This window comes from Cucurbita moschata, unplaced genomic scaffold (assembly GCF_002738365.1).
Source record: "Cucurbita moschata cultivar Rifu unplaced genomic scaffold, Cmos_1.0 Cmo_Scf00009, whole genome shotgun sequence".
In the NCBI taxonomy this organism is placed as follows: Eukaryota; Viridiplantae; Streptophyta; class Magnoliopsida; order Cucurbitales; family Cucurbitaceae; genus Cucurbita; species Cucurbita moschata.
This window is the reverse complement of record NW_019268525.1, coordinates 879,106-892,836: the sequence shown is the minus strand read 5'-3', so window position 1 is coordinate 892,836 and position 13,731 is coordinate 879,106. Positions and strand designations below refer to the sequence as shown.

Genomic DNA, 13,731 nt, shown 5'->3' with positions numbered 1-13,731 from the left:
ATCTCTTAGTAAGTGTTACAATGTTTCAACAAATCTTACCCAATTATCTCTTAGTAAGTGTCACAATGTATCAACAAATCTTGATAAGCGTTGAAAATTATTTGGAGTATTTTAAGGTTGTTTTGACTTAATAAAGGGCATAAACACAATCCAGTGAAGCTTCATACCGATATAAAAGTCGAATAAAACTGAGTTGTCGAATAAAACTGAGTTGATAAGTAATATTTTACGGACAAAGAAATAAACTCACTTATGGTTTGACAAAACCGAATAAATGAATGAGTATAACAAGAAATTAACTAAGTATATATTTTCTACTTACTTAAAAATAAAAAAAAATTAACAAGAAAAAAGTAATAAATAATAATAATTAACATATTGTAGGAATATGAATCCCTCGTCCTTCCTCTTCCTCGTCGGCCATCCTGAAAGCTCGATTGCTTCCCAATTGACGAAGACCCATTTCTCCAATTTCCCCTTTTCAACTTTCTCCTCCTCTCTTCACACCACCCCCCAATTCTCCCCATGGAATTCTGTTCTCAGATCCATGGAAAACCCCACCTTCCTTCCTCTGTAATGTGTCTCTTTCTCGCTTCACTTTTCTAGATTTGACTTCCAGATCCATGTGCTAGCGTCCCCAATCGGAGCTCCAATCGACGAGTTTCAAAAATCTCCGCCCTCCATCGAGACCGACAGCCGAAATGAAAGGTTCGAGTCGTTTTTTCACGATCGGGCTTGTCATTTCCTGGTACTCGTCCAACATTGGCGTTCTTTTGTTGAACAAGTATTTGCTTAGCAACTATGGCTTCAAGTACCCGATCTTCTTGACTATGTGCCACATGACTGCTTGCTCTTTGCTTAGCTATGTTGCGATTGCTTGGTTGAAGATGGTTCCGATGCAGACTATTCGATCTCGGATCCAATTTATGAAGATTTCGGCTCTTAGCCTTGTGTTTTGTATTTCTGTTGTCTTCGGCAACATTTCTCTTAGATATCTGCCAGTCTCGTTCAATCAGGCTGTTGGGGCTACCACGCCTTTCTTTACGGCGGTTTTTGCTTACCTCATGACGATGAAGAGGGAAGCTTGGCTCACTTATGTTACTCTCATCCCTGTTGTTACTGGCGTCATTATTGCTAGTGGGGTAAGAAGAACGAACACCTTCTACTTTTTTGCTAATCCAAATTGCTGTGATCTTTATGCGAGGGTTGCTTGATTCTTAGCTATTGTAATTACTTGCTAATTGGGATTAAAATGCTCCTGTCTTGGTATTTGCTAATTGTTTCAACTTCGTTCAGCGAATTTTGTCAGTTTGGTTCTAGGGTTTTTTTTGTCCATGATTCAACAGGATAAGCATATGTAAGTGTCTGATCTGGGGTTGGAAATTTTGTTTGATATTTCTAAGTCAATGGCCGATATGGTTTGTGGCCTTGTGATTCTTTTAGGGGTTGTTTCAAGGATTATTCCGTATGAATGGTCACTTGATGCATTTTTTTAAAACAAAAAAAAAAATGATTGTTGCTTCGAGGAGTATTTCTCTCATCTTCTCTCTTTCTATTGGTGTTGGGAGGACTTTGGGTGGGAAAATGGAGATAGATGAGTTGTTGTTCTAGTCCTGCTTGAATGATTGTTGCCTTTAGGAAAATTGGTTGTTATAATTAATGTTGTTTCTCTACTTTCCAGCTTTGTGTTACTGATTCTTTGTAGTGTCAATCGATATCAGGGTGAACCAAGTTTCCATCTGTTTGGATTTATAATATGTATCGCAGCTACGGCTGCAAGGGCACTCAAATCAGTACTGCAAGGAATTTTGCTTTCTTCTGAAGGGTAAGGGAGTTTTTGTTTTTGTGATTTGATTGTCAATGGGAGAAAAATGAATAATTTGTTTTTAACTGAGTGCTGGGACATTTATCTTATCTTTCTCAGAGAGAAGCTGAATTCCATGAATCTTCTTCTGTATATGGCTCCTATAGCCGTTGTGTTTCTGCTGCCTGCAGCACTTTTCATGGAAGAAAATGTGGTCGGTATCACTCTGGCTCTTGCTCGAGAAGATAAAAAGATCATCTGGTATCTGCTATTCAACTCTGCACTTGCGTACTTTGTAAATCTGACCAACTTTTTGGTTACCAAACACACCAGTGCTTTGACACTTCAGGTATGCCTACTTTCTTCACTCATACTTATGTTTCTCTCATCTATCCTTAGTAGTTTCTTTTCTTTTTTCTGTTTTCTTTTGGAAGTCCCCAGTAAATCCCATTTGAATGATGCATCCTTGGAGGGGGAGGAGTCTTCTTTTTTATCTTTTTGATCCATTCAAATGATGATTCCTTAGGAGTTATTATGCTCTGTCCTTTTTTTTAACCATGTTTTGTTTTTTTTGTATTCCTTTGAGAGTCCCCAACAGTTACATCATTAAAATGATCACACCCTTACAAGAAGTGATCTATGTTCTCTTCCTATATTCAAGTGTTTGTTTTTGGAGGGTTGAGACATTAGCATAAACCATTTGAGGTATTGTTATTGAAGGATTTGTCAAAGCTCGCCTCAACAGTTTAATGTATTTGGGCTCTGTAGTACAGAAATTTTCTTTGTCGCTGTGCTTCGAAATATAAGTGTCGTCTCCTCCCTCAAAACCCAAACTCTATCATATAATTCATGAGCTGTTGTTCGTTTCAGGTTCTTGGAAATGCTAAGGGGGCTGTTGCTGTGGTGATCTCAATTTTAATTTTCAGAAATCCGGTGTCAGTTACAGGAATGCTTGGTTACTTACTCACAGTTATTGGAGTTATCCTCTACAGCGAATCCAAGAAAAGAAGCAAATGAGAAAAATGCAAACTGAAGTGCATTTTCTTACTCGTTTTTTGCACGGTGGCAGGCAGTAGCCTCAATACCGGAGGCAGTGGGTGTAGATCGGCCTGTTATAACTGCTCTTGACTATATAGCCTCCAAATTCTTTTTTCCCCTGAAAGCTTATTAGCTTAGGCATTGGTTTATATCTGTATCATCCTCACAAGATCTGTCACAAAATAGAGAATTTAATAAGGAAGAATTATGGGACAAGGCTTTACTTCTTTAGAAAGGATTAATAGAACTGATTATTTACATAAAACTCGCCTGTTATTGTCACTCCTTGATCAATTAAGGGGGAAAAACCACGTTTAGTATGTTAATTCCTAGTTACTCTGAACTTTATTACAGGGTAATTCTGCTTGGTTGCAAGAAAATACAGAAATACATCAACTTCTCATTTCTCCTTCCATGGTCAGGATTTGGATGAAATGTAACCAATCCTGACCCCAAAATATTAGTCTAGATTCTTACAATAGATTCCAAAAACATATAGCCACCAATTGTTGCATTTATGTCACAAAAATTACCCCTTGCTACTAACCTAACCAACAGGAGTTAAGAAGTGGCTAACGTTTCCTACTGCCTAACTAATTTCACTTCGGGCAACACTCAAGTTCCATCGTTTCAATCTTCGGTTCCTTGGGAGTATTAGTTTCCTCTTCAGCATTGAATTCATTTACAGACTCATTGCCCTCGTCAATCTTCATCTCTGATTCAGGTTTAGGCTTGACCTTTGGCTTCAAATCTGCTTTAGGTTTTGCTTTTTCTGTATTCTTGGGCTCTATCTCAGGTCTGCGAATCGCTTCAGCTGCAGCTTCTTCTTCTTCTTCATCGATCTTAGGAGCCAAGTAGTATCTTATATAACCCATACCTTCAATTCTGTATTCAATCACCATAGGTAGGTCTGAAGACATGCTAATGGTCACCTGAGTTGCCAGAGGGGTTGCCTTTGTGAAAGAGTTGAGGTACCTCAGGGCGAAGGTTAAGCTAACTGGTTCTTCCATCTCTATTATGACATCTTCTTCAGGCTGTGAAATTTCAATTCACAAAGAAATAAGCCATCAAAACAATTGATCGACATTGATAAACCACTGTCCTACATTTTTTTAGAACAGAACAGGGCCCATAACATTCCCAGAATCAATTGTAATGAATTGTTTGTGCTGTGTGATCGAGTTAAAAACCTTATCAACTGTGGTAGTTCGTCTGCAAACGATATTGGCAGTGCCCATATCACCTCTGGTTGAGAATTGAACTCCTTCCTTGGACACAGAGATCAGAACTGAGACAAATCGGTTATTCGTTAACCTATACATGTTCGAATAATGCCTCCTAAAAGAAACGAAATGATTCAAATGATTACCAGTATCGCCTATGGTGCTGAGATCCCTGCAAATCCTGGCAAACTCAGCTGCTGGCATTCTAACAATTGACTGATATTCGGCATCAGGGATTCCGAGATGCTCGCTATCAATGTCCATCAACTTCATCTCAAAATCAGCTATCTTATCTTGCGCTAAGCACGGAAACGAACAATTATCAGTCAGAATAACTATTTCCTATCTCATCACTGAGATTCATACATTGCATTGCTCATTGACGGAATCTAAAACTAGTCTACTAACTTCCATTGAGTTCATTCAAAACCAGTGGATTAGTATTTCACCTACAATGTCCAGAAACATTTCTCAGTAAGTCCTGGTTAGAAATTGTCCACGATCGAAACAAATAACTGAAGCTGCTTTATTAATTCTCTTTTTTTTTTTTTTTTTGTTCGTCGTCTTTTGGTTGTTGTAAATAATATAGATCTCATTGAGTATTTATGAGAGAGATTGCATAACTACTGAATCTTTAAATCTTTCTAATCTTTCTCTAAACTTTCAAATCAATAACTATTATCTAAATAGCTATAGTTAATAACTTGTTTTGGTAAAAAAAATAAAAAGGAAGGAAATGGGGTAGTTTACTGACAAGGGTTTTCGAACATGAAGGTGATGCAATCGCTACCATCATCGGCCTTGAGCGTAACGATGTCGTCGTTGCCAGCGCAGCGAAGCATCTTAGCCATATTGTTGAGGTTCATACCCATGGAGACGTTGCGATCGCAGCGATAGTGCTCGAAACCCTCTGAGCGGAGAAGGAGAGAGACCAAAGCAACGTGACTAGAATCCATGGCTTGGAGAGAGAAACCAGTAGGGGAACAATCAAAATTGGCGTCGTTGACGAGATCCTTCATGGCTTCAAGAACCTTCTTCAGAAGACCCCCTTGGAGTAGACGGAGCTCCAACATTTTTCTTTCGCAGGGAGTTAATGGCGGATTTTGCGGTTTCTTCGGTGATCGAGAAATGAAATAAATCGTACAACGGATACGAAGAGACCCTCGTTGGGCGGGAGTGGGGACTCGGATTCCCGCCAGATCATCTACGACGTCGTTTTCTTAGTTTTAAAAATGTCAAAATTAATAAAAATATTTATTTAATGTTTATAAGATGCTTTTAAAAATTTCAATAATATTTATAAATTTTTATTTTTCAAAAATAAAAAATATTTTACCGAGGAAAATGGTTACTATTTAATCTTAAAAATTCTATCTTCTAAAATTTCATTAATACTCTTAATTTTTTTTTTTTTTTTTTTTATAAAAGAAATATAATTACACAGTATATAAAAGAAACTATTTGTACATATTTCAAAATATCCATGAATTTTTAAAAGTAATATCAATACCCTTAAACGTATAATTTGCTCATCGAGATGAAAAATCATGGAAGTTTCTTTTCTGTTTCCCATCACAAACCCGTGAGGATCAAAGTAGAACATACTAGGGAAGGGGGGAGGAAAAGGACAATTGACTCAATGAAACGACAATCGGAAGTTTATAACTCGACCTTTGAAGCGTCGGGATCGGAGATCACTGCTTGACGTTTCATTGATGCAGACTTGATCAGATGGTTGTAGCTTCCCTTTTCCTTGAAAAGCTGGGAGAAGTGGTGTTTGCAGTACAAAATTCCATGAAGTGCAGCATAGTTTGATGGAGATAAAGAACAGCCACCGTGTGAGCATTTAAAACACGACTTGTGATACGCTTGGCTCTCAACTGTCACCTGCATACAAGCAATTCCCGCAATCCGTCACCAATAAAGGAACGTCCGTGCAGATGCATTCAAAGTACCAACCCAGCAAAACTACTCCTTTCTTTTAGATTAAGCAATCTAAAGTTCCTCAAACAAGAGCCACATTCAAGCCTTCAGAAAACCAATTCATTGAAGTAACATTCGCTCTGTAATAGTTTAATAGTTTAAGCCCACCGCTCTGTAATGGCAGACGTTGTCCTCTTTAGACTTCCCTTTTAGGCTTCCACTCAAGGTTTTAAAATGCGTTTGATAGGGAGAGGTTTCCATACCCTTGTAAGGAATGTTTCGTTCCTCTCTCCAACCGATGTGGGATCTCACAATCCACCTCCCTTGGGGGGCCAGCATCTTTGCTGGCACACCGCCCCGTGATTGGCTCTGATACCATTTGTAACAGCCCAAGCCCACAGCTAGTAGATATTATCCTCTTTGGGCTTTCTCTTCTATGCTTCCCACAAGGTTTTAAAATGTGTCTGATAAGGAGGAGTTTTCACACTCTTACAAAGAATGCTTTGTTTCCTTCTACAACCGACGTGGGATCTCACAGTTCCTTTCTTTTAGAGGTCGATATGTAAATGTCGGAAACGATAGCATACAGAAGAAAGTCAAACCCCAGCAGAAAAGATAATTCATTGCATCATTAGACAATGAACAATTGATGCGATTAAGCAGGTTTTAACTGTTTGAATATCTTTCTAACGTCTTCTAAACTAACCTTCTCCAGAGGATATGCAGTTTTTCCACATGTAGCACATTTTCTTGTGTCCCAGAAAACATGCCGGCAGCTTTGCTTGGTGACCTAGTCTGGAGCCAACAAGAGGCTATGAGATGAGCGGCTGTTTATAAATATAATCACAACTAGTTGCAGCATTGGGGTTAAATTTACCAGTTCTGGGGTTGGCTTGTCGGCGGACTTTGCAGCTGTAGAAAAAGAAAAATTTAGAAAATGTTGGTAAAAAGCAATAGCTACATGATCAAATGTAAGTTTGGAACATACGAGATAGTAAGTTCTTGCTGAAATTTCCAGTTTCCTTGAAGAGCTGCTCAAAATGAGGCTTACAGTATAGAACACCTTCCATTGAAGAATAATTACTCAGCTGAAAGCATTTGACAAGTCATTTCAGAAAAGTTCCCACATTCTGACCCACAAAAATGCTCGGTAAACATGCATAATCATGCTGAAGTGAGGCAAGAAAATTAAAGATTTCAACAAATGAGTCCTGAAAATGAAGTGATGTACCTTAAGAGTCCCTTTGCAATGGCTACATTTGAAACATAGCTTGTGGAAAGCAACTCCATCAGCCGATAACTGATCTACAGGGTACACGGTCTTCTCACAAGCTTTGCACTTCTGTTGGGTGCCAATAAACGACATAGCTAAGCCTTGAAGTAGATCCGACTATCGTCAACCAATCAAAATCTCGTCCAATTCAAACCCACAAAGCGATCCCGACCAAACAAACTTCCTTTTCCTAATGGCATTTCATCAAACACGTTCAATGCACAAAAAACCCAGAATCAAATTCAGACGGAAAAACAAAGTAATACATAAGAGAAGTTGCATCCAATGATCTGATAATCTACGAAAACCAAATCCAAGAGCTCAACACACTTCAAAATGTACCGAAGAAAACGATCAAACCCAGAATCATGAACAAGCAAGATCTAGGTCAGAGATGAAATGCAATCGAAATCGAAGATGGGTACCTCAAATCAAGGAAGTAAGGAAATGAATCGATTGTTTTTAGGATGTAGCAAGTGGAGCGAAGAAGAAGAAGATAGTGAAATGCAAGATGTAGCGAAGAAGAAGAAGATAGTGAAATGCAAGATGTAGCGAAAGGCAGAAGCAAATAATTTATGATATATTGGTTATTCACAGCGTCAAATTTGTTTATAGGGAAAAAAGAAAGTGATAAAGTGAAAAGGGATGCGAGAAAATATCTTTGCCGGAAAGACACCCATGGTTGCTTAAACTTTACTCCGTCCCGGTGCGACTTTCTTCTTCACCTTTTTCAGTACTGGAGCTGCACCATCGGCATCGTGCAAGTAACGACTTGTCATTTTATCCTTGTTTTTCTGATTTAGCATTTTGTCTTTAAACCTAACATGCTTCTCTTTCAGAAAACTGAATTATCTTCATGAAAAGAGATCATGAGGTTAAGAAAAGGATGCACTAAATTCCATACCTGGACTGCCTGAAGAAGCTTCACATTGTTTACTTAAGAGGCAAAAACCCCTTAGATCAGCCTGAAAAACGAAACCAATCAAAACCCATCTACTGTTGGTCCAAGTAGACAGATATCAGACGATTCACGATCAAAATAGAACATCATATCAATAATTTTGCTCAAAAAGCAAACAGTGACCCACTTGAACACACAATTCTATTATGGGTCCTAAGGTATCTAAAGATAGAGCTAAAAATGAAGTGATTTATTTTATATAAAATTATAAATTTTGAATTTGTTTAGTGAGTTTAAAAAACTTAAAAAGTAATATTATTATGTTTCTAGAGTCAACCTTCGGCCCATCACAAGGAAAAATCCAAGGCCCATTTTCACGTTAATAGAAGCTACACTAAATTTGTCCCACATCGGAAACACGGAGAAAGGAAGAGGTTAGATGCAGTATATAAAGGAAGGAACTAGTGCCGTTGAAACATACTTACCTGGACGGGATCAATGGGCGATCAGTGAGGCTCATGGTCTAGGTTGGTGACCTCCATTGCACTTCGGAGGGGTGCCCGTCTAAGGTCTGCCCAAAGTGGCAGAACCTACGTCATAATTTGTGGTAGTGGGGGCCTGCGTTCGCGCGGCCCCTCCAATGCCAGTATTATAATATTTTTCAATAATTTTTCTGTGTTCGGTAAGTTTCTTGTTGAAATAGCCTATGTATCTCTCTTTTTCTTGTTTTATTTATTCTTTTCATGAAAATTGAGGATAGTGGTTATTTTTCTAGTGAACCACCATCCTTACTAAAATTGAGGGAAGTGGTCTATCGTCACACTAGATGTTTTAGTCTAAAAATTTGTGTCCGGGGCATTTTTTTTTATAGCCGCAGGCAGCTCAGATCGCGCACATGTTGAGTCCTAGCCAGCTCAGATCCGTCAAGATGATCCTATCCTTTGTCTGCACCACAGGCAGCTCAGACCTGTCAAGATGATGGCTGCACACGAGGCCTCCTAGCCGCAGGCAGTTCAGACCCGTCAAAATGATGGCGGCGCACGAGACCACTTCAATGTTGAGTCGGGGATGCGAACCGACTAAAAGGGAGATCCTTTGCCTGCATCGCGAGATCTCCTAGCCACAGGCAGCTCAGACCCGTCAAAATGATGGCGGCGCACGAGACCACTTCAATGTTGAGTCGAGTCAGGGGATGTGAACCGACTAAAAGACCTTCCCTTTTAAGACTGCAATACGACCCAGGAGCAGACTTCTTTAGTAATATCAGTGTGAAATTCTCCTCCACAAGACTCTTTTTCCAGGACCAAGACTTGGGGACGAGAACATAATGTTCACAGCCACACTAAAAGACTCTTTTTTCAAGACTTGGGGACGAGAAACATAATGTTCACGGTCACACTAAAAGACTCTTTTTTCAGGACTTGGGGACGAGAATATAATGTTCGCAGTCACACTGTAGAAAAGATTATCTATCTGAATGAGTTTCTCCAATTAACCACACTCAATACACAAACACTTCCCTTCACAAACTTCAGGCCTTTTTTATTAAGCTTCATAAATATTATGGGAGGCTTGAATGGAAGTTATATGCTCAAATGTTCAAAATTTGTAGAACTGTGGAATTTGTAAATACTTAAAAATGTGGCCTGCCCCCCAGAGTTTAGAAGAGCTCTCCCCTGCTCACAAGATTCAAGGCCATGTCTACATCCCTGGCCAATTCAACCGCTGCCCCAACATAGCTCTGAGGTGTTAGATCCAACAGATTAGTCTTCGCTTCCTTCGGTATTTCCAACCCTTCAATAAACCTCCTTATACTTTCTTTGGTCACCGTCTTTCCTCTCGTTAATTCCTTTAGCTTCTCGTAAGGCTCCGGAACACCGTATCTTCGCATGACCTGTTGACATGGATAGCAGATGAGATATAATTATATACGAGGAAAGCAAATATACGTTCATCGCACGTTTTTTCTTTCCTTTTGTTATATTCAGGAGTGTTCAAACCAGCTTGCGTGCAACACGAGTATTCTCATGGGACAATTGCCTAATCCTAATACATTTGGTTGCCAAAGTAATTCGTCACAAATTATTAACTCTAAACACATGACCAGCAATAATCCCAGGAGAACTTATACACAACACTAGCACCACAGACAGAAGCAATTAATCAGAGATGTACAGAATGATACATACAGTCTGTATTGGTTCAGCAAGGACCTCCCATGATTGGTCCAAATCATCGTTGATACGACTCTCATTAACCTACAATGCAGCAGTAATCAAGTTAAAGGGAAACCCCACATAGAAGATGGCCAACAAGAACCAGGAGGAAGAAACTTTATGTTTTGAAACCATAAAACAAGAGTTAAACAGCATGGAAGATGATAGGTTGCATTGTGCTAGAAATTGCCCAGAATAAGACTGAAAAGACAATTTGTGCTTTCTTGTAGCCAGTTAACAAGCTTCTAAGTTTCATTCGTACCATGTAATCAATAGTTAAAAATTAGGAGTTAACTTGACCGCATATGAAGTGGCCAATTTGTTAGGATTCTTCTAGCAAGAAATACCCATAATCGAACTATACCCACCTAAAAGGTAGAAGTTGCTTTATTACATGCCATCAGAGGGAACATCTTTCACAAAACTAATAATGATTATGATGATTATTTTGAGTACCTGAAGCTTTCCTATTCCTTGAAGTGTACTTTTGTAGGCAAGAAGAGAATGTCCAAGTCCAACACCCATGTTCCTTATAACAGTAGAATCAGTCAAGTCACGCTGCAAAAGAGAAGTATTTTTCATCAAACTCCTCCAAGTTAAATACAATCATTGAGTAGCCTACATGAAGTGAAAATTTTCATTTTTAACCCAAAACTTTAGAAAGCATGATTATGTAACACTACAGCCCACATTTACATGGTCACATCTCACATCAATAACCATCTACCGACTCAAAGCATAGAAGATCAAAAGTCAAAATAAAGGCATACCTGCCACCGAGATATAGGTAACTTTTCACTTAATTGTGCCAATGCTCCATTAGCCACACCAAGATTACCTTCACTGTTTTCAAAATCAATAGGATTTACTTTGTGAGGCATTGTTGAAGAACCGATTTCACCAGCCTTCGTTATCTGCCCAAAATAATAAATAATCATATAACACGCTTTTTCTTTCATAGATATTAATAATGACGAGACACATTAAGATACTCACCTGTTTGAAGTAGCCCAAAGATATGTAACCCCAAATATCTCTGTCAAAGTCAATCAAGATGTTGTTGTATCTCACAATGGTAAAAAAGAGTCTTGCCATGTAGTCATGCGTTTCAATCTGAAAAAGGAGTATATTTATACAGTTAGGATTTCAGGATAATAATCAAATCATTCTATTTGTAAGTCTAATAGCTTATCCATCTAATGTCCAATTCTTACGTCCATAAGTCGCTTTCCGAAGATCATCATTACATCCTCAAACACCGAAACAGATTAACATGCTTGTTATTCACAGTAAAGGAAAACCCACAAACAACATCCTAAATACATTTAGCCACTTAAATGGCAAAGAAAAATATGGAGATTAAAGTATTATGAATAGTTGACTAGATAACAAACGAACTACAGCAGATAAATAAGCCTAGACAACACTTCTCGTCGAAATGGAAAACCGAATCTTTATATAAAGACAAACCTGAGTTACGTAGGGATTGAAACTCAAATCCAAAGAGTTTACAAACTCTTCGGCCACTTTAGGCCAGTTAACATTTGGATATGCAACAAGATGCGCATTATAATTTCCAACTGCACCAGCAAACTTCCCCATTATCTTCACCTTAGAAACTTCCAACCTTTCTCTACTTAGTCTGACTGCAAATATTGCCATTTCCTTCCCTAAGGTTGAAGGTGACGCTGGCTACGAAATGAAAAAAGACACGTAAGGGGTTTGTTCATGAGAATAGAACATATTTCAAGTCACTCAAAAATCAAGACCAAGAATGACACAAGCACCAAACCATGAAACAGTTTAAACAGTCAAAAGATGAATACACCATATATTTCGTCAGCCAAAAACCTGTCCATGGGTGCGGCAAAGAATCGGAATGTGAGCGTTATCTTTGGCCATGGTGCTTATTGCATTTGTCAGCTTGTCCATAAAAGGGAGCACAACGTTTTCTAATGACTCTTTCAGCATGAGTCCATGGGCAAGATTGTTAATATCCTCGGATGTGCAAGAGAAATGAAAGAATTCAAGCACCTGAATTGCAGAGCAGAATAGTTATAAAAGATCTAAAAAAGTTTTAAGAACACATACAATGAAAACAATTTTTAACAAACGGAGAACAGCAAGGTAAGTCCCACCTTAGAAATCTCAGGATGTGATTGACACCTCTGTTTTAAGAAATATTCAACTGCTTTTACATCATGATTCGTCACTTTTTCAATGCTTTTAATCTCCAAGGCATCATCCTCGCAGAAATTATCAATTAATCCTTGTAAAAAAGCAGAAGCATCTTCACTGAATCTTGGGACCTCTATGATTTCAGGAATTTGCGATAGCTTCAATAACCACTTGATCTAATGACAAGTAGGAAAAAGAGAAGTCCTTGATCAATCAGGTACTATAAGTACAAAGACCTTCCTCCCACCATGTGCGATGATATTAGCAAATAAAATCAAAACAACACATCTTTCCTCAGCTGTAAAAGAACAATAAATTTAAAAGAAACAGATTTTACAAATCAATGAATCAAATTAAGAAGTACCTCAACCAGAACCCGGTAGAAGATCAACCCATATTCGCTTAGATAGGGGGCCAAGTCCTTGACCTTACCCCAATAACGACCATCTAAGGGAGACAAAGCCACCAAACTTGAGAGCTCATCTACAACAGTGATTTTCTTCTGAGTAAAAGAAAAATAAAACAAAAATCACAACCAAAATATAAGAAACGGAAATAGTTCATTGATCATCATCTTGAAGTAAAAATTCTAAAACACCATCAAGTTGAGCTTAATAAGCGCAGAAGAACTACCTTTTCCACCGGTACTTGGAAATCTTGTAGAATGGCTTTGCAACCAAAATTTCTGTGGGGCTTACGATAAAAGGAACCATTTCGAAAAACACTTGAGGGTTCTTTAGGATTTTGAAAACCCATTGCCGCGCATATGAATCGGGGCGGGTCCAAAACCCTACAGTTCGCTCCGACCTCCATGGATGAGTACGAGTAGTGAGAGCTAAAACCCTTGTTCTGCTTTCTTTCACCTGTGGTTTGGTTCGACCTTTTCAAGAGAACACGAACTTCATTCTTCATGTAAGTGTATTTGCACACGTGTCCTACCACGTCACAATTTTTTAAATAATAATCTCTCTCTTATACACCTAATTGTACAAGACTATTAGCTTTATTACGGGATTTATTAGTGTACATTTTGGCGCCGCAGTAAAGGAACGGGAGTGCCAATGGCAATCCAAGCGGTAATAATGAACTCCCAAAAACTCGAATTCTACGAGCGAAGTTCAAAGCCAATAGAGAATGAGAGTGACGACCATATCTGTTTTCAGGACAATAGCAGA

General features: G+C 38.6%; 3 protein-coding genes, 1 non-coding gene and 1 pseudogene across 4 annotated transcripts; 2 read left to right on the top strand and 3 right to left on the bottom strand.

Moving 5' to 3' along the window:
* Positions 1-390: 390 nt before the first annotated feature.
* Positions 391-3,107, top strand: LOC111447317 (probable sugar phosphate/phosphate translocator At3g11320). The gene is made up of 4 exons (XM_023086413.1): positions 391-1,142; positions 1,722-1,825; positions 1,925-2,153; positions 2,675-3,107. The coding sequence occupies exons 1-4, from the start codon at positions 702-704 to the stop codon at positions 2,819-2,821; spliced, it is 921 nt and encodes a 306-aa protein (XP_022942181.1). The 5' UTR covers positions 391-701; the 3' UTR covers positions 2,822-3,107.
* Positions 3,108-3,222: 115 nt separating this feature from the next.
* LOC111447316 (proliferating cell nuclear antigen-like) lies at positions 3,223-5,245 on the bottom strand. Its single transcript, XM_023086412.1, has 4 exons — positions 4,820-5,245; positions 4,212-4,364; positions 4,033-4,130; positions 3,223-3,876 (listed from the first exon to the last, which is right to left on the bottom strand). Exons 1-4 carry the CDS (start codon positions 5,136-5,138, stop codon positions 3,442-3,444), a joined length of 1,005 nt encoding a protein of 334 aa, XP_022942180.1. The 5' UTR covers positions 5,139-5,245; the 3' UTR covers positions 3,223-3,441.
* A 360-nt stretch (positions 5,246-5,605) lies between these two features.
* On the bottom strand, positions 5,606-8,371 carry LOC111447954 (annotated as a pseudogene).
* Positions 8,372-8,639: 268 nt separating this feature from the next.
* Positions 8,640-8,801, top strand: LOC111448060. Its single transcript, XR_002711359.1, has one exon. It is a non-coding gene; the product is annotated as a U1 spliceosomal RNA (small nuclear RNA).
* Positions 8,802-9,632: 831 nt separating this feature from the next.
* On the bottom strand, positions 9,633-13,483 carry LOC111447503 (adenylosuccinate lyase-like). The gene is made up of 10 exons (XM_023086715.1): positions 13,190-13,483; positions 12,921-13,058; positions 12,517-12,732; positions 12,230-12,412; positions 11,849-12,070; positions 11,375-11,491; positions 11,149-11,292; positions 10,835-10,936; positions 10,352-10,420; positions 9,633-10,056 (listed from the first exon to the last, which is right to left on the bottom strand). The coding sequence occupies exons 1-10, from the start codon at positions 13,466-13,468 to the stop codon at positions 9,823-9,825; spliced, it is 1,704 nt and encodes a 567-aa protein (XP_022942483.1). The 5' UTR covers positions 13,469-13,483; the 3' UTR covers positions 9,633-9,822.
* Positions 13,484-13,731: the final 248 nt, after the last annotated feature.